Source organism: Salvelinus alpinus, chromosome 25 (assembly GCF_045679555.1).
Source record: "Salvelinus alpinus chromosome 25, SLU_Salpinus.1, whole genome shotgun sequence".
In the NCBI taxonomy this organism is placed as follows: Eukaryota; Metazoa; Chordata; class Actinopteri; order Salmoniformes; family Salmonidae; genus Salvelinus; species Salvelinus alpinus.
The window spans coordinates 36,731,864-36,753,508 of NC_092110.1; the positions used below are offsets into that span (position 1 = coordinate 36,731,864).

At 41.7% G+C, this 21,645-nt stretch overlaps 1 protein-coding gene across 3 annotated transcripts in view; it reads left to right on the forward strand.

The window, feature by feature from the left end:
- LOC139553881 (arf-GAP with SH3 domain, ANK repeat and PH domain-containing protein 3-like) overlaps positions 1–21,645 on the forward strand; it is a 70,765-nt gene that overhangs the window by 7,919 nt on the left and 41,201 nt on the right. For all 3 annotated transcript variants that reach the window (XM_071366634.1, XM_071366633.1, XM_071366632.1), the window contains exon 3: positions 3,365–3,510. In XM_071366634.1, the coding sequence (XP_071222735.1) occupies positions 3,365–3,510 (146 nt within the window). The remainder of the gene's footprint in view (positions 1–3,364; positions 3,511–21,645) is intronic.

The following is a 21,645-nucleotide window of genomic DNA, read 5'->3' on the forward strand; positions in this document are numbered from 1 at the left end:
TATTCTATTCTACTGTACTTTAGTCAATGCCACTCCGACATTGATCGTCCTAATATTTATATATTTATTTACATTTTATTTACATTTTATTTAACTAGGCAAGCCAGTTAAGAACAAATGTCTATTTCCAATGACGGCCCACCCCGGCCAAACTCTATCCCGGGCGACACTGGGCCAATTGTGCGCCGCCCTATGGGACTCCCAATCACGGCCTGTTGTAATACAGCCTATAATCGAACTAGGGTCTGTAGTGACGCCTCTAGCACTGAGATGCAGTGCCTTAGACTCCTGCGCCACTTGGGAGCCATTCTTTTACTTTTAGGTTGGTGTGTATTGTGTGTGTTGATGTGAATTGTTAGATATTACTGCACTGTTGGAGCTAGGATCACAAGCATTTCGCTACACCCGCAATAACATCTGCTAAATATGTGTATGTGACCAATAAATTGGATTAGATTTTTGAACAACACTCAAATAAAGTGCAATATACATGTGAAATCAATATATAAACATGGCTCAGACATTGTATAGGTCTATGCTATAATGTTTTCGTACAGAGATAATATGCGCACTTGTGTGACTCTCAAAGGGTTTGTAGCACGGTACTTTTAATTTCCTGCTCCGGGGTAATGTGATGGGCTGTCTGTAACCCTAGAGGTCCATCCACCTGTAGTAAACGCAACACAGGGTGCATTGGCCAATTCATTGACAACTTCGACTTTAGCTTGCTTATATAGAGCGTGTACTACCTGTTTGCTGAAATGGGTGCCCGTGAACAAAGTTCGTAACGTGGCTCGAACTCTTTCATGAGGTGCTGAAACCTGGGTAATACTGGGGTGATGTCGACGTAAATGTGTCAACATGTTTGAGGTGTTGGCAGCTGCAGAGGTTATTCTGGTTGAGCAGTGGAGACATATACTCTCTGTCCATCACCGTTGTAATCTACTGGGAAAATGTTCCCAAACTGAAGATTTAAACGATGGAGAATCTTCCTGGTTTATCGACCCCACTACTCGCCGTAGTACAGAACTAGTTCCCGGCTGCGCATCACAAAATGACAGTTTGAAATGCTCCAATTAAAGAGTTGAATTTTGATAACAAAGTTGTTTGTTTTACAACAATTTGTTTTAACGGGTATAGCCTGAACTGTGGGTTTTTTTCAGCTCAGTTTTACTCGAGAGGCATAGAACGCAGCGTAGACATAACCTGTAGGTCTTGTATTTTTATACCATAGAATACATTATAATATATATTTCGGGTTCACAGTGCTGACGGAACCGAGGTCCCCATATTAATCTGAGTGGTTCCATTTGTCCAGGCCCATACCTCAGCTTAAAAAAAATAAAAAAAAACGGGGCAGGGATGCCATTTTGTTAATTTTTCATCTGTGGATTTGCCCTTTAAACAGCTGCATATTATCAAGATATCAAAGTGTCACCAACTGAAAGGTAAACAATAGGCCTATAGCAAGTGCAGCATATGGTATTCATTTTTCACATAGCACTTTCAGTAGTGCTCAAAGCATGCCATTCCATGAGTGCAGCGTTTATTTTTCAAACTCGAATCAATGAGCCCAATCAGTCCTCCATGATAACAAAATCATAAACAGAGTAGAGCTGGCTAATAAGTCCTTAGTTTTGGGGTTAGCTCAGGTAAAACAATTTGCTAATCTACACTTCCATATTTCCAAGTCCTATTCTTGAAAATCAAGGGGTATAACTTTTAATGGAATGACTGGAATTCTGATAGACTTTGGTTTTTAATGTAAAGATATAATGTAATTGTATTATTATATGTAGTAGAAAGCGATGGGTTAGAAGAAGCCTACATAACCAACCTATAAAGTAACATTTAACATCCATATATGGCCAGCTATGTAAACTTTAACATTGATTTATCCTGCAATAGATGTTGTTAAATTTTTGTCTTCTTCTAATACCTCTTAAGGGGAAAGTAATCTAAAAGTAACTGAATGTAATCAGATTACGTTACTGAGTTTGTGTAATCCAAAAGTTACGTTACTGATTTACAATTTTGGACGGGTAACTTGTAATTGTAATGGATTACATTTATAAAGTAACCTACCCAACCCCGATGACTACTATTCACTATTTCATACTGATGTGATGAAGCAACTACTCACCAGATTCACAATGATAACAACATACAGAAAACATGGATGAACACATAAAAAAAGAAGTTGTTTTTCTTCTTACTGAACTGTGAAATAGTCTGTTTCCTATTTGGGGGGTTTAACTGTTCGGTTGTAAGTCAGAGAGAGACAAAGTTAGGAAATTATGTTTGGTCAGTCAGTACAGAGATACCCCAACTTCACTTCTATCCACACATCCCCCCCTCTAAACCCCCACTTTCTTTCTCCCTCTTAACTGGAATCATATGAGGCTGTTCCATTCCAGTAAGGCTAAGGGGGGCCCCTCTTTTCCTGTTTGTTGCTAGTGGCTGGCTGATTCAGAACCCCTCAATCAGCCATGAGTGATACAGTATGTGGTTGGTTGGTTGACTCACCATCCTTCTCTCTCTCTCTCTTCTCTTCTCTCTCTCTTCTCTTCTCTCTCTCTTCTCTCTCCCCCCCCCCCCCCCATGGGGCCATTTATGATCTTCCTCAAATATGTTAGTTAATGTTGTGCTGCTCGTCAGATTTATGTTGTCAACAAACCCGCAGTTAGGATGCAGCCGCAGACCTTGGCTCTGACACACAAACAAGCATACACACACACACACACAACATTAAAGACTGAAAGAGACCATTTTGAACAAAAGCAGACTATTATCTGGGGTAAGCCATCAGGATTGCATAGATGTACATTTTGTAATAGTTACTGGAAAAACTGTAGCCTCGGTGCCAGGCTGTTACTGCTCCCACTGTCGTTGCCATGCCAGACCTTTGACAAAGGACCTGGCTAAAGCACAAACAGATTGGGATCCACATACTGGCACCCATGCTAGAAAACTGGAGATAGGTACTCAAAAAGACTTGTTTACATTACCCATTTCACACTATTGTGCAAACGACAGTATGCTGGATCTGATCCAGCTGGGTTCCAGCAACTATTACATCTAGTACAGATCTGCTCAGTAGTGAGAAAAGAGTATATGAAAGGGTATATGTGGTCACTTTCTCTCTTGTTATGTTTATGTTGACAGGCTGTAGTCAGAGAGCAGTGGCACCGCTGGGTTAGACACTACACTGGGAGAGAGGGTGAGGGAGCGAGGGGAAGAGAGAGGGGAGAGAGAGTGGGGAGGGAGCGAGGGAGATAGGGGGAGAAAGAGGGGAGAGAGAGTGTGGGGGGAGAGGGAGAGAGAGAGAGGGAGAAACAACAATGAAGTGTGTTTGTGGTTCTAGGTCATGCGGAGAACAAGGAGCAGTACATTGAGGTGCTGGAGAACCTGGGGAACAGTCACCTGACCCAGGACAACAACGAGGTGTCCACAGGATTCCTCAACATGGCCGTCTTCACCAGGGAGGTCACCTCTCTCTTCAAGAACCTGGTGAGAGGAGGGGGAGACTTGAGGGGGAGGAGGTTGGGAGTGGGGGAGAGGACAAGAGGCAATGGGTGCAAGACTTGGGGGAAGATTTGTGAGTGAGGGGTGTTGAGATGGTGTTGATGTACTGCAGTGACGGTGTTGAGAGGTGTTGAGATGGTGTTGATGTACTGTAGTGACGGTGTTGAGATGGTGTTGATGTACTGTAGTGACGGTGTTGAGATGGTGTTGATGTACTGTAGTGACGGTGTTGATGTACTGTAGTGACATTGATGATGGTGTTGATGTACTTTAGTGACGGTGTTGAGATGGTGTTGATGTACTGTAGTGACGGTGTTGAGATGGTGTTGATGTACTGTAGTGACGGTGTTGAGAGGTGTTGATGTACTGTAGTGATGGTGTTGATGTACTGTAGTGACGGTGATGAGAGGTGTTGATGTACTGTAGTGACGGTGATGAGAGGTGTTGATGTACTGTAGTGACGGTGGTGAGAGGTGTTGAGATGGTGTTGATGTACTGTAGTGATGGTGTTGATGTACTGCAGTGACGGTGATGAAAGGTGATGAGAGGTGTTGAGATGGTGTTGATGTACTGTAGTGACGGTGATGAAAGGTGATGAGAGGTGTTGAGATGGTGTTGATGTACTGTAGTGACGGTGTTGAGGTGTTGATGTACTGTAGTGATGGTGTTGATGTACTGTAGTGACGGTGATGATGGTGTTGATGTACTGTAGTGACGGTGTTGAGATGGTGTTGATGTACTGTAGTGACGGTGTTGAGATGGTGTTGATGTACTGTAGTGACGGTGTTGATGTACTGTTGTGACATTGATGATGGTGTTGATGTACTGTAGTGACGGTGATGATGGTGTTGATGTACTGTAGTGATGGTGTTGAGATGGTGTTGATGTACTGTAGTGATGGTGTTGATGTACTGTAGTGACGGTGATGAGAGGTGTTGATGTACTGTAGTGACGGTGTTGATGTACTGTAGTGACGGTGTTGATGTACTGCAGTGACGGTGATGAAAGGTGTTGAGATGGTGTTGATGTACTGTAGTGACGGTGTTGAGAGGTGTTGATGTACTGTAGTGATGGTGTTGATGTACTGTAGTGACGGTGTTGAGGTGTTGATGTACTGTAGTGATGGTGTTGATGTACTGTAGTGACGGTGTTGAGGTGTTGATGTACTGTAGTGACGGTGTTGAGAGGTGTTGATGTACTGTAGTGATGGTGTTGATGTACTGCAGTGACGGTGATGAAAGGTGATGAGGTGTTGAGATGGTGTTGATGTACTGTAGTGACGGTGATGAGGTGTTGATGTACTGTAGTGACGGTGTTGAGGTGTTGATGTACTGTAGTGATGGTGTTGAGAGGTGTTGATGTACTGTAGTGATGGTGTTGATGTACTGTAGTGACGGTGATGATGGTGTTGATGTACTGTAGTGACGGTGTTGAGAGGTGTTGATGTACTGTAGTGATGGTGTTCATGTACTGTAGTGACGGTGTTGAGATTTAACATTTAACATTTAAGTCATTTAGCAGACGCTCTTATCCAGAGCGACTTACAAATTGTTGATGTACTGTAGTGACGGTGATGATGGTGTTGATGTACTGCAGTGACGGTGTTGAGAGGTGTTGATGTACTGTAGTGATGGTGTTCATGTACTGTAGTGACGGTGTTGAGATGGTGTTGATGTACTGTAGTGACAGTGATGATGGTGTTGATGTACTGCAGTGACAGTGATGATGGTGTTGATGTACTGTAGTGACGGTGTTGAGATGGTGTTGATGTACTGTAGTGACGGTGATGATGTGATGATGGTGTTGATGTACTGTAGTGACGGTGATGAGGTGTTGATGTACTGTAGTGACGGTGTTGATGTACTGTAGTGACGGTGATGATGGTGTTGATGTACTGTAGTGACGGTGTTGAGATGGTGTTGATGTACTGTAGTGACGGTGATGATGGTGTTGATGTACTGCAGTGACGGTGTTGAGAGGTGTTGATGTACTGTAGTGATGGTGTTCATGTACTGTAGTGACGGTGTTGAGATGGTGTTGATCTACTGTAGTGACGGTGATGATGGTGTTGATGTGATGATGGTGTTGATGTACTGTAGTGACGGTGATGAGATGGTGTTGATGTACTGTAGTGACAGTGATGATGGTGTTGATGTACTGCAGTGACAGTGATGATGGTGTTGATGTACTGTAGTGACGGTGTTGAGATGGTGTTGATGTACTGTAGTGACGGTGATGATGGTGTTGATATATTGTAGTGACGGTGTTGAGATGGTGTTGATGTACTGTAGTGACGGTGATGAGAGGTGTTGATGTACTGTAGTGACGGTGTTGATGTACTGTAGTGACGGTGTTGAGATGGTGTTGATGTACTGTAGTGACGGTGATGAGAGGTGTTGAGATGGTGTTGATGTACTGTAGTGACGGTGTTGAGATGGTGTTGATGTACTGTAGTGACAGTGATGATGGTGTTGATGTACTGTAGTGATGGTGATGAGAGGTGTTGATGTACTGTAGTGATGGTGATAAGAGGTGTTGATGTACTGTAGGGACGGTGTTGAGATGGTGTTGATGTACTGTAGTGACAGTGATGATGGTGTTGATGTACTGCAGTGACGGTGATGAGAAGAGGAAGAGGGAAGGGTACGGTTCAGAGGGAAACAGGGTAGACAGACGTGATCTGATTGTTATTGTGCTGGTGGTGACAGAACAGAATGCTGGCTGGTGTGACTAATAGGGGAGCTGGTAGATAATCAAATCAAATGGTATTGGTCACATGCTTCATAAACAACAGGTGTAGACTATCAGTGAAATGCTTACTTACAAGCCCTTCCCAACAATGCAGAGAGAAACATTTAAAAAATAATAACACATTCAATAAATACAAAATGAGTAACAATACCTTGGATATATAAATGGGGTACCAGAGCCTAGTCGATGTGCAGGTGTACGATGTCATTGAGATAGATATGTACATATAGATTGGGTAAGGGTAAGGGACAGTTTGAAATTTACTGGGGGGGTGGGGGAAGTTTTTATTTTTCTTGCTTTGGGGAGGGTAGTGTGTTTTCTCCCTGGTTTACATTGGCTCTTTTGCAGGTTTGACTATATAATGTCTTCCATCCGAGCCACATGTCCTCATCTGCTTGCATGCACCTCCTCGATTTCAAGGTGTTTTACTACTTCCCTTATGCATTGCAGTTTTACTATACCACAGGTCAATATAGTATACCACTCTTGTCTGTCCTGCCCTCTATCCACCATTCATAGTGACAATAGTGATAGGTGGATCGTTTGTCCAGATCTGCTATAGGCTAACTAGCGATCATACCACACATAAAAGCATTCAAAGCTGCACCAATTTTTTTTTTCTATGAATCCACAAGATCAAGGAATAGCTGATGGGCAGTGGAGAGACCAGGTGGGTCATTACACATGAAAAGAAAAGTGGAGACATGAGACTTGCAGCTCAAAAAGCTTTATATTGATCTTGTTTAGGGACAATACAACTATCCTACCTAGACTGTAGTAGCCTACAACATCACAATGCAATTATTCATTGCATTATTGTTTTCTAAGTGAGTACAACATTCTACTATAGGGCTGCAGTGAAAATGTAATTTGAATAACAGTGCAAAAAACCCTGTGATTTTGAACGTTTCATTTCATTTGGACCAGTTGTGGGTCGACTCTCCACAGTCTAGAAAGGCACAGTAGCAGGCCAGTCTGGCTGTATTTTTACTTCTGATACGGAGATGCGCTGTCCTATAATTATGTGGCTCCCGGCAGGCCCATTTATTCAGGAAAGCTTAACTAAATAATTTAACTTTTAAAATGTATTACCTTCCATATGTGGCATTAACACAACCAGTCACAATTTTGCACGTTCGTTCAAATTATAATTCCAGCATCCTAAACGCAACATGTAAAGTGTTGGTCCCATGTTTCATGGAATAAAAAGATCCCAGAAATGTTTGCATAGAGGCCGGTTGGACATACTGCCAAATTCTCAAAAACAACGTTGGAGTCGACTTATGGTAGAGAAATGTACATTAAATTATCTGGCAACTACTCTGGTGGACATTCCTGCTGTCAGCATGCCAATTGCACACTCCCTCAAAACTTGAGACATCTGTGGCATTGTGTTGTGTGACAAAACTGCACATTTTAGAGTGTCCTTTAATTTAATGGTCCCCAGCACCTGTGTGATGATCATGCTGTTGAATCAGCTTCTTGATATGCCACACCTGTCAGGTGGATGGATTATATTGGCGAAGGAGACATGCTTACTAAAAGGGATGTAAACAAATTTGTTCACAACATTTTAGAGAAATAAGCTTTTTGTGCGTGTGGAAAATTTCTGGGATCTTTTATTTCAGCTCATCAAACACTTTACATGTTGCGTTTTATATTTTTGTTCAATGTGTGTGTGTGTATATATATATATATATATACACATACATATATACATTGAAGTCGGAAGTTTACATACACTTACGTTGGAGTCTTTAAAACTTGTTTTTCAACCACTCCACAAATTTCTTGTTAGCGAACTATAGTTTTGGCAAGTCAGTTAGGATATCTACTTTGTGCATGACACAAGTAATTTGTACAACAGTTGTTTACAGACTGAAATAATCTCTTATAACTCACTGTATCACAATTCCAGTGGGTCAGAAGTTTACATACACTAAGTTGACTGAGCCTTTAAACAGCTTGGAAAATTCCAGAAAATGATGTCATGGCTTTAGAAGCTTCTGATAGGCTAATTGACATAATTTGAGTCAATTGGAGGTGTACCTGTGGATGTATTTCAAGGCCTACCTTCAAACTCAGTGCCTCTTTGCTTGACATCATGGGAAAATCAGCCAAAGAATTGTAGACCTCCACAAGTCTGGTTCAACCTTGGGAGCAATTTCCAACTCTTGAAGGTACCACGTTTGTCTGTACATTCAATAGTATGCAAGTATAAACACCATGGGACCACGCAGCCGTCATATCGCTCAAGAAGGAGACGCGTTCTGTCTCCTAGAGATGAACGTACTTTGGTGCGAAAAGTGCAAATCAATCACAGAACAACAGCAAAGGACCTTGTGAAGACGCTGGAGGAAACATGTCCAAAGTATCTTTATCCACAGTAAAACGAGTCCTATATCGACATAACCTGAAAGGCCGCTCAGCAAGGAAGAAGCCACTGCTCCAAAACCACCATAAAAAAGCCAGACTATGGTTTGCAACTGCACATGGGGACAAAGATTGTACTTTTTGGAGAAATGTCCTCTGGTCTGATGAAACAAAAATATAACTGTTTGGCCATAATGACCATCGTTATGTTTGGAGGCAAAAGGGGGAGGCTTGCAAGCCGAAGAACACCATCCCGACCGTGAAGCACGGGGGTGGCAGCATCATGGTGTGGGGGTGCCTTGCTGCAGGAGGGACAGGTGCACTTTACAAAATAGATGGCATCATGAGGAAGAAAAATTATGTGGATATATTGAAGCAACGTCTCAAGACATCAATCAGGAAGTTAAAGCTTGGTCGCAAATGGGTCTTCCAAATGGACAATGGCCCCAAGCATACTTACACAGTTGTGGCAAAATGGCTTAAGGACAACAAAGTCAAGGTATTGGAGTGGTCATCACAAAGCCCTGACCTCAATCCTATAGACAATTTGTGGGCAGAACTGAAAAAGTGTGTGCGCGCAAGGAGGCCTACAAACCTGACTCAGTTACATCAGCTCTGTCAGGAGGAATGGGCCAAAATTCACCCAACTTATTCTGGGAGCTTGTAGAAAGCTACCCGAAACGTTTGACCCAAGTTAAATTGTTTGAAGGCAATGCTACCAAATACGAATTCAGTGTATGTAAACTTCTGACCCACTGGGAATGTGATGAAAGAAATAAAAGCTGAAGTAAATCATTCTCTCTACTTTTATTCTGGCATCTCACATTCTTAAGTGGTGATCCTAACTGACCTAAGACAGGGAATTATTACTAGGATTAAATGTCAGGAATTGTGAAAAACTGAGTTTAAATGTATTTGGCTAAGGTGTATGTAAGCTTCCGACTTAAACTGTGTGTGTACATATATACAGTGGGGAGAACAAGTATTTGATACACTGCCGATTTTGCAGGTTTTCCTACTTACAAAGCATGTAGAGGTCTGTCATTTTTATCATAGGTACACTTCAACTGTGAGAGACGGAATCTAAAACAAAAATCCAGAAAATCACATTGTATGATTTTTAATTAATTAATTTGCATTTTATTGCATGACATAAGTATTTGATCACCTACCAACCAGTAAGAATTCCGGCTCTCACAGACCTGTTAGTTTTTCTTTAAGAAGCCCTCCTGTTCTCCACTCATTACCTGTATTAACTGCACCTGTTTGAACTCGTTACCTGTATAAAAGACACCTGTCCACACACTCAATCAAACAGACTCCAACCTCTCCACAATGGCCAAGACCAGAGAGCTGTGTAAGGACATCAGGGATAAATTGTAGACCTGTACAAGGCTGGGATGGGCTACAGGACAATAGCCAAGCAGCTTGGTGAGAAGGCAACAACTGTTGGCACAATTATTAGAAAATGGAAGAAGTTCAAGATGACGGTCAATCACCCTCGGTCTGGGGCTCCATGCAAGATCTCACCTCGTGGGGCATCAATGATCATAAGGAATGTGAGGGATCAGCCCAGAACTACACGGCAGGACCTGGTCAATGACCTGAAGAGAGCTGGGACCACAGTCTCAAAGAAAACCATTAGTAACACACTACGCCGTCATGGATTAAAATCCTGCAGCGCACGCAAGGTCCCCCTGCTCAAGCCAGCGCATGTCCAGGCCCGTCTGAAGTTTGCCAATGACCATCTGGATGATCCAGAGGAGGAATGGGAGAAGGTCATGTGGTCTGATGAGACAAAAATAGAGCTTTTTGCTCTAAACTCCACTCGCCGTGTTTGGAGGAATAGAAGGATGAGTACAACCCCAAGAACACCATCCCAACCGTGAAGCATGGAGGTGGAAACATCATTCTTTGGGGATGCTTTTCTGCAAAGGGGACAGGACGACTGCACCGTATTGAAGGGAGGATGGATGGGGCCATGTATCGCGAGATCTTGACCAACAACCTCCTTCCCTCAGTAAGAGCATTGAAGATGGGTCGTGGCTGGGTCTTCCAGCATGACAACGACCCGAAACACACAGCCAGGGCAACTAAGGAGTGGCTCCGTAAGAAGCATCTCAAGGTCCTGGAGTGGCCTAGCCAGTCTCCAGACCTGAACCCAATAGAAAATCTTTGGAGGGAGCCGAAAGTCCGTATTGCCCAGCGACAGCCCCGAAACCATGCGCTGGCTTGAGCAGGGGGATCTTGCGTGCGCTGCAGGATTTTAATCCATGACGGCATGGTGTGTTACTAATGGTTTTCTTTGAGACTGTGGTCCCAGCTCTCTTCAGGTCATTGACCAGGTCCTGCCGTGTAGTTCTGGGCTGATCCCTCACCTTCCTCATGATCATTGATGCCCCACGAGGTGAGATCTTGCATGGAGCCCCAGACCGAGGGTGATTGACCGTCATCTTGAACTTCTTCCATTTTCTAATAATTGCGCCAACAGTTGTTGCCTTCTCACCAAGCTGCTTGCCTATTGTCCTGTAGCCCATCCCAGCCTTGTGCAGGTCTACAATTGTATCCCTGATGTCCTTACACAGCTCTCTGGTCTTGGCCATTGTGGAGAGGTTGGAGTCTGTTTGATTGAGTGTGTGGACAGGTGTCTTTTATACAGGTAACGAGTTCAAACAGGTGCAGTTAATACAGGTAATGAGTGAAGAACAGGAGGGCTTCTTAAAGAAAAACTAACAGGTCTGTGAGAGCCGGAATTCTTACTGGTTGGTAGGTGATCAAATACTTATGTCATGCAATAAAATGCAAATTAATTACTTAAAAATCATACAATGTGATTTTCTGGATTTTTGTTTTAGATTCCGTCTCTCACAGTTGAAGTGTACCTATGATAAAAATTACAGACCTCTACATGCTTTGTAAGTAGGAAAACTTGCAAAATCGGCAGTGTATCAAATACTTGTTCTCCCCACTGTATATATATACTACCGTTCAAAGGTTTGTGGTCACTTAGAAATGTCGTTGTTTTTGAAAGCAAAGCACATTTTTTGACCATTTAAATAACATCAAATTGATCAGAAATACAGTGTAAACATTGTTAATGTTGTAAATTACCTTTGTAGCTGGAAACAGCTGATTTTTAATGGAATATCTGCATAGGCGTGCAGAGGCCTATTATCAGCAACCATCACTCCTGTGTTCCAATGGCTCGTTGTGTTAGCTAATCCAAGTTTATCATTTTAAAAGGCTAATTAGAAAACCCTTTTACAATTATGTTATCACAGCTGAAAACTGTTGTTCTGATTAAAGAAGCAATAAAACTGGGCCTCAAGACTAGTTGTGTATCTGGAGCATTTATCATTTATTTTTGCTCTTTGCACCCAGTATCTCTACTTGCACATCATCATCTGCACATCTATCACTCCAGTGTTAATGCTAAATTGTAATTATTTTGCCACTATGGCCTATTTATTGTCTTACCTCCCCAGTCTTACTACAGTTGCACACACTGTATATAGATTTTTCTATTGTGTTATTGACTGTACGTTTATTTATCCCATGTGTAACTCTGTGTTGTTGTTTTTGTCGCACTGCTTTGCTTTATCTTGGCCAGGTCGCAGTTGTAAATGAGAACTTGTTCTCAACTGGCCTACCTGGTTAAATAAAGGTAAAATAAAAATGGGTTCGATTACAGGCCCAAATTGGCCAGAAACAAAGAACTTTCTTCTGAAACTCGTCAGTCTATTCTTGTTCTGAGAAAGTAAGGCTATTCCATGCGAGAAATTGCCAAAAACTGAAGATCTCGTACAATGCTGTGTATTACTCCCTTCACAGAACAGAGCAAACTGACTCTAACCAGAATTGAAAGAGGAGTGGGAGGCCCGGTGCACAACTGAGCAAGAGGACAAGCACATTAGTGTCTAGTTTGAGAAACAGACGCCTCACAAGTCCTCAACTGGCAGCTTCATTAAATAGTACCCACAAAACACCAGTCTCAACGTCAACAGTGAAGAGGCGACTCCGGGATGCTGGCCTTCTAGGCAAAGTTACAAAGAAAAAGCCATATCTCAGACTGGCCAATAAAAATAAAATATTAAGATGGGTAAAAGTACACAGACACTGGAAAGAGGAAGATTGGATAAAAGTGTTATGGACAGACATATCTAGGTTTGATCTAGAAGAATATTTGTGAGACGCAGAAAAAATGAAAAAATGCTGGAGGAGTGCTTGACGCCATCTATCAAGCATGGTGGAGGCAATGTGATTGTCTGGGGGGTGCTTTGGTGGTGGTAAAGTGGGAGATTTGTACAGGATAAAAGGGTTCTTGAAGAAGGAAGGCTATCACTCCATTTTGCAACGCCATGCCATACCCTGTGGACATCGCTTAATTGGAGCCAATTTCTTCCTACAACAGAACAATAACCCAAAGCACCGCTCCAAACTATGCAAGAACTATTTAGGGAAGAAGCAGTCAGCTGGTATTCTGTCTATAATGGAGTGGCCAGCACAGTCACTGGATCTCAACCCTATTGAGCTGTTGTGGGAGCAGCTTGACTGTACGGTACGTAAGAAGTGCCCATCATGCCAATCCAACTTGTGGGAGGTGCTTTAGGAAGCATGGGGTGAAATCTCTTCAAATTACCTCAACAAATTGACAACTAGAATGCCAAAGGTCTACAGGGCTGTAATTGCTGCAAATGGAGGATTCTTTGACGAAAGCAAAGTTTGAAGGACACAATTATTATTTCAATTAAAAATCATTATTTATAACCTTGTCAACATCTTGACTATATTTCCTATTAATTTTGCAACTCATTTCATGTATGTTTTCATGGAAAACAAGGACATTTCTAAGTGTCCCCAAACTTTTGAACGGTAGTGTGTAGTATATACACTACCGGTCAAACGTTTTAGAACACCTACACATTCAAGGGTTTTTCTTTAAAATATATTTTATATTTGAGATTCTTCAAATAGCCACCCTTTGCCTTGATGACAGCTTTGCACACTCTTGGCATTCTCTCAACCAGCTTCATGAGGTAGTCACCTGGAATGCATTTCAATTAACAGGTGTGCCTTCTTAAAAGTTAATTTGTGGAATTTATTTCCTTCTTTGAGCCAATCAGTTGTGTTGTGACAGGGTAGGGGGTTGCTATACAGAAGATAGCCCTATTTGGTAAAATACCAAGTCCATATTATGGAAAGAAACTCAATTAAGCAAAGAGAAATGACAGTCCATCATTACTTTAAGACATGAAGGTCAGTCAATACGGAACATTTCTAAAAGTTTCTTCAAGTGCACTTGCAAAACCCATCAGGCGTTATGATGAAACTGGCTCTCATGAAAACCCAGAGTTACCTCTGCTGCAGAGGATAAGTTCATTAGAGTTACCAGTCTCAGAAATTGCAGCCCAACTAAATGCTTCAAGAGTTCAAGTAACAGACACATCTCAACAGCAACTGTTCAGAGGAGACTGTGTGAATCAGGCCTTGATGGTCGAATGGTGGTTGGTTTGGGATGAGTCGGACCGCAGAGTGAAGGAAAAGCAGCCAGCAAGTGCTCAGCATATGTGGGACATCCTTCAATACTGTTGAGAAAGCATTCCAGGTGAAGTTGGTTGAGAGAATACTAAGAGTGTGCAAAGCTGTCATCAAGGCAAAGGGTGGCTATTTGAAGAATCTCAAATATAAAATATATTTTTATTTAAAATTTTCTTGGTTACTACGTGATTCCATATGTGTTATTTCATAGTTTTGATGTCTTCGCTATTATTCTACAATGTAGAAAATAGTAAAAATAAAGAAAAACCCTTGATTGAGTAGGTGTGTCCAAACTTTTGACCGGGAGTGTATATACAGTACCTGTCAAAAGTTTGGACACACCTACTCATTCAAGGGTTTTTTATTTGTACTATTGTCTACATTTTGTCCTGTGGTCACTGTTTCAGTCAATTTCTTCTATTTGTAGCATAATGAAAACACCCCGGGGCAATATTATAATCCATAAACCTGTGTAGTTGAGCTCCATCCATGAAATTATTATCTGGTTATGTTACATGATTAAAGTATGGTCCTAGAAGCATTACTCAACTCTCTCCACAATGTCAACGTTAAGATGCAAGATGCAAGCCATGATCTCAATAACCCCTGTGTGTGTGTGTGTGTGTGTGTGTGTGTGTGTGTGTGTGTGTGTGTGTGTGTGTGTGTGTGTGTGTGTGTGTGCTGTCAGAGGGGTTATTTATGAATGAGTTGCAGTTTGGTCACAACTCGAGGGTCAAAGCTCCTCAGTTTTTAGGGAGAGGAAGGGTGAGGGGAGACCCCAAACTTGTCTCAGGTATGTGTGTGTTTGTTTGTGTGTGTGTTTGTGTTGGAGGGATACAACAGCTGCATGAGATCAATTAGAGCCATTCAGAAAACTGGAGCAAGCCGAAACCCTCCCACTGATAGTCTCCATGGCAATGATAATTCCTCCCAGACCTCTGTGTGCTGTGAGTGGACAAGGTCCCTCCCCCCATCTGTCAATCAAAGTTTCCCACGCAGGCTCTAGAGCAGGGGTGTCAAACTCATTTCGCATCGTGGGCCACATACGGCCTAGGGAGATGTCAAGTGGGCCGGACCATTAAAATTATACCATACTCTGCTATAAATAACCAAAATATCATGTCTTTCCTTTGTTTTGGTGTAAAGAAGCACAAGAACATTAGGAAAATATTGAAATTTAATGAACTATCCTTTTACAAAACATTTCATGAAACACCTCATATTTCCTTAGACAAATGTGCAATTTACTTTTATCATTCACAAATATGCATTGCAACTGATCCCACTGATTGTACAAAGGCACAAAACTTTAATTGGTACTGAAAAATATAGTAATGCACTTTAAGATTAAATGAGACTTTTAAAGAAAGGAATTTTTAAACCACTTACACATACGCATATAAAATCTAAATGTAATCCCTGCGTACACCTTACAAACTAAGGAGAGTGATTTTAAATGTGTAATGAAGAAAGTGTTCGCCTGTCCTGTAAATCTGTAAACTTCATACATGAAACATACATACACATACAATACATACTGAAAATTTATGGAGTTGTATGAACAGTAGAATTCCATCACACAACTTTTGTTTTGAAGCTGCTGACTAACATTAAAGTGCACATTTTTTAAATCACCACAGTAAGGATTCATCTTCACAGAGCTGTATTCTTTCAATGCAAACAGTATCTAAGGCAGCATTTTAAAGGTGTTAGTCTAGTCTGGACTTGTATTTTTCTTTGAAAATTCTACACTCCTTATCTACTTTTCTCCGTTTGGATAACGACATTTTGGCTAATGAGGGTGTAGTGGAGAGGTAGAGACCAAGGTATTAACAACGTCGTAACAAGCAGCAGATGGCGCATTGATACCGTCTGCTGTTTTCAGTCTGTCTCAGTGATGCGGCTTGTCTTCTACTCTGATGGAAAGAGTGCGCCCCTTAGCGGATAATCCATGAATTGCAGCGAATTAAAAATATTAATTCCATGTCTTTTATGCATTTTTTCCACTTTCAAATTATCCTGCGGGCCTGATCGAACCTCCTTGGGGGCCGGTTCCGGCCCGCGGGCCGTATGTTTGACACCCCTGCTCTAGAGGAAGTGTTTGAGGGAACTGGGGAAACCAATCCAACTCACTACCGCTGTTTGATTTAGGGGCTTTTAAAGTAAACTGTGTGTGTGGTTTCACTGTTTGGCCTACACAAGGCCTTTTTCCATTGGCTAAGTTATTGGAAGCCAATCAAAACAAACAAAGCTTTGGATCAATTTCTCAAGGTTAACTTGTGTATGAACTCAGAAGAGGGAAGTGGTTGACTTGTATTTACCTACAAAGCTGCTTCAGTACAGGACATGTTTTTGAACAGTCAGTCAGTGTATTGTTAATCAATTGGATTTACATAAGACCTTCAGATGTTTTCCCAGTAAGCACAATTTTCTGGATGCTTTTCTGGAATGTTGTTTGCTCATAGGTTTGATTATCTAAGAATTATATTTGAGAAGGGTTGTTTCCATTGAGTGATATCACTTCATCCATCATATGAAGTAAATAAAAACTGTGGGCAGAACAAGGAGATTTGTATTTGTTTCACATCCAACATATATTTTATTGATGTACGTACAGTTGAAGTTGGAAGTTTACATACACTTAGGTTGGAGTCATTAAAACTCGTTTTTCAACCACTCCACAAATTTCAAACTATAGTTTTGGCAAGTCGGTTAGGGCATCTACTTCCTTCATGACACAAGTCATTTTTCCAACAATTGTTTACAGACAGATTATTTCACTTATAATTCACTGTATCACAATTGCAGTGGGTCAGAAGTTTACATACACTAAGTTGACTGAGCCTTTAAACAGATTGGAAAATTCCAGAAAATTATGTCGTGGCTTTAGAAGACTCTGATAGGCTAATTGACATCATTTGAGTCAATTGGAGGTGTACCTGTGGATGTATTTCAAGGCCTACCTTCAAACAGTGCCTCTGCTTGACATCATGGGAAAATCCAAAAGAAATCAGCCAAGACTTCAGAAAACAATTGTAGACCTCCACAAGTCTGGTTCATCCTTGGAAGCAATTTCCAAATGCCTGAAGGTACCAAGTTCATCTGTACAAGCAATAGTACGCAAGTATAAACACCATGGGACCACGCAGCCGTCATACCACTCAGGAAGGAGACGCGTTCTGTCTCCTAGAGATGAATGTACTTTGGTGCGAAAACTGCAAATCAATCCCAGAACAACAGCAAAGGACCTTGTGAAGATGTTGGAGGAAACAGGTACAAAAGTATCTATATCCACAGTAAAACGAGTCCTATATCGACATAACCTGAAAGGCCACCCAGCAAGGAAGAAGCCACTGCTCCTAAACCGCCATAAAAAAGCCAGACTACGGTTTGCAACTGCATATGGGGACAGAGATCGTACTTTTTGGAGAAATGTCCTCTGGTCTGATGAAACAAAAATATAACTATTTAGCCACTATGACCATCGTTATGTTTGGAGGCAAAAGGGGGAGCCTTGCAAGCCGAAGAACACCATCCCAACTGTGAAGCACGGGGTGGCAGCATCATCATCAGCGTCATCTATAAGTCGTTGCTAGGTAAAGCCCCCCGCCTTATCTCAGCTCACTGGTCACCATAGCAGCACCCACCCGCAGCACGCGATCAGCAGGTATATTTCACTGGTCATCCCCAAAGCCAATTCCTCCTTCGGGCGCCTTTCCTTCCAGTTCTCTGCTGCCAATGACTGGAACGAACTGCAAAAATCACTGAAGCTGGAGACTCATATCTCCCTCACTAGCTTTAAGCACCAGCTGTCAGAGCAGCTCACAGATCAATGCACCTGTACATAGCCAATCTGTAAATAGCCCATCCAACTACCTCATCACCATATTGTTATTTATTTTATTTATTTAGCTCTTTTGCACCTCAGTACCGCTACTTGCACACTCATCTTCTGCACATCTATCACCACAGTGTTTAATTTGCCATACTGTAATAATTTTGTCACTATGGCCTATTTTGTCACTATTTGCACACACTGTATATAGACTTTCTCTATTGTATTATTGACTGTATGTTTGTTTATTCCATGTGTAACTCTGTGTTGTTGTTTGTGTCGCACTGCTTTGCATTATCTTGGCCAGGTCGCAGTTGTAAATGAGAACTTGTTCTCAACTGGCCTACCTGGTTAAATAAAGGTGAAATAAAAATAAAATAAACATCATGTTGTGTGGGTGCTTTGCTGCAGGAGGGACTGGTGCACTTCGCAAAATAGATGGCATCATGAGGTAGGAAAATTGTGGAAATATTGAAGCAACATCTCAAGACATCAGTCAGGAAGTTAAAGCTTGGTCGCAAATGGGTCTTCCAAATGGACAATGACCCCAAGCATACTTACAAAGTTGTGGCAAAATGGCTTAAGGACAACAAAGTCAAGTTATTGGCGTGGCCATCACAAAGCCCTGACCTCAATCCTATAGAAACTTTGTGGGAGAACTGAAAAAGCGTGTGCGAGCAAGGAGGCCTACAAACCTGACTCAGTTACACCAGCTCCGTCAGGAGGAATGGGCCAAAATTCACCCAACTTATTGTGGGAAGCTTGTGGAAGGCTACCCAAAACGTTTGACCCAAGTTAAACAATTTAAAGGCAATGCTACCGAATACTAATTGAGTGTATGTGAGCTTCTGATCCACTGGGATTGTGATGAAAGAAATAAAAGCTGAAATAAATCATTCTCTACTTTTATTCTGACATTTCACATTCTTAAAATAAAGTGGTGATCCTAACTGACCTAAGACAGGGAATTATTACTAGGATTAAATGTCAGGAATTGTGAAAAACTGAGTTTAAATGTATTTGGCTAACTGTATATGTGTATATGTGTACGACCGCCTCGATTCGGTCTCATGTAGCAAAATTTGAAATGGTGTTTTTTACATGTTTTGGTACCTACTGGAGAGCTCTTCTTTTTCTACATCCATTCAGCATCATTCACACCCTCTTAAGCCTTAGCCCCACCCATCTCTTTAAGGTTTCACATGTGAGGCCATGTGGTAAACACACCATATATCAAACAATATCTAAGTATATTTGTCACATGCATATGATACAGAAGGTGTAAATGGTACAGTGAAGTGGTTACTTGCATAGTAGCAATATCAAAAACAGGAAGTGTCCAGATAAATATTTCATAATTATTAGATGACGCTTACTCAGACACACTTGTAAATTGATGGGTCATGTGAAAGAAATGCTGTAACCCCCCCCCCCCCCCCCACAGCCACATCTAGCTAAGTGGATGGGTCACTATTGTCTAGACAAGTACGCATGTTCATGAAATACAATAGATGGCCATAATCACGCCCAGACACACCTAGCTAATTTGATGGGTCATGTAATAATCCGGCCTAAGTATAGTCTTCTGTTTAGACATGTAACAAGCTACCTAAACAATGAACTGGAATAATCCATACTCATACTACTACCAATACAAACATGGTCTTAGCTGTAGTATGAATCTGCTTGTAGCTTAAAGCTAACAAACTAGGTTTAATGTTAGCTAGCTAACATTAGGCTATAACTAGCAATGCAAATGGGTTTCTGATTTGAATAACATTACTACACAGGTCACACACGTAACGTTAGCTAGCGAGCCAGCAAGCTAACGTTTGCTAGCTAACTAACAGTACTCTTTAACTTGCAATAAAATGACTTTCTGACAAAATTAGAAACTTATTTCTAAAACTGTAGCTAGCCTCTTACCCGTATACATGGATGAATACTACACGGCAGACTGGAACCATTTAACTCTGTTTTGTTTGTAGCTACATCTTGTTTGGCCAGCGTTGTGTCAAGTTACTCCGGTTCACACTGACCGTGGCGTGTGCAGAAAGTAGACCATCACTTTTCCCAACTGATCTGTCGATAGCGCCTGCTAAATTCAGGGCATCAACGTTGTTGAGAAAAGCAGCAAAACTTTTGTAGTTCTCGATGGGTAACGTTATATCTTTCACAAACGATGCAGTAGAAAGGACCATCAACACATACTGAACAGCTCACGTTATAGACAGAAGCATTCTTCATGGCAGACCAATCAGAACTGATCTCCCGGCATGTCCAGCCCATCCATTATCTTAGCCAATCATGGCTAGCGGGAAGGTTCCTGGCTTTTTCCATGGTTAAACCAACTATGCTCATAATTTAATAATTTTATTTGTATTTATGGATGGAATACAAGTTTGTTATTAAGGCACATAAAAGTTCACATGTTCCAGAAGGCATTTCTGCCAAAAAACACATTTTGGTAAATGTTTCAGTTCAAATGGCTCTCCTGTGAGGTAGTGACGTGCGACATACGCCTAGTTTCCTAAAACAAGTCACATATTCACTCCTGTCTACATCATTTCCCCTTGTGGGATAAATGAAGTATATTGAATTGAAAGAACAGGCTTAAACCAATGTAGATTTTCCCCATGTGACATGCTGTTATTCAAAACAGAGGAAAATGGCGGACATCAATCAGTCATATGTATTTATAAAGCACTTTTTACATCAGCCAATGTTACAAAGTGCTATACAGAAGCCCAGCCTAAAACCCCAACATGTTGACGTACTGTATATGAATGAGAATAAACCTACATAGACACTACCCAACACGTGGAGCTAATCATTCAGTAGTTCCCCTCCCTGCCTTGAGATAAGAGAGAGGGAGGGGATGGCACGGTGCCATGTTCTTGGGTGGTAGGGTTTATATGATGCACTAGCCTTGTAAGAGCAAGAACTGGAGGAGGACTTAACTGCACCAAGCGTTCATGTGTATGGTGTATATTTAAGGACATGTCCTTTTTCCCTGGGTGGTAGGGTTTATATGATCTATTAGCCCTGTAAGATCTGAGGTGGAGGAGGACTTGACTGCACCAAGCGTTCATGTGTATGGTGTACATTTAAGGACATGTCCTTTTTCCCTGGGTGGTAGGGTTTATATGATCTATTAGCCCTGTAAGATCTGAGGTGGAGGAGGACTTGACCGACTTTACTGCACCAAGCCTTCATTTTAATGGACATGTCTTGTGGATGTCCTAAAACAGGCACCGTACATCTGTAGTCCAACTGACTGCATAACAGGATGTATCTCAGCATGACTAACTAGAATACAGTCATTCCATCTGAATCGCAATTTTGATTTGGTAATGCACACATTCTAAGCCCACAAATAAAATCATACAAATTATGGTGCACTCTGGGAACATATGGATTGAATCACAAGTTGATCATAGCCATCCCATGGAATGTGACTCACTGGGAAGCTGGAACAACATTATAGGGTCCCTAGGAACCAATACAGGTTTTTGTTGTTTCATCGTTTTAAATCGGAACGTGTGTGTCTGTGTGTAGCTATGTGACTCATTGCCTCTCTCCCTCTTCCTCTTTCTCCCTCTCTCCCTCCCTCGCTCCCTTCC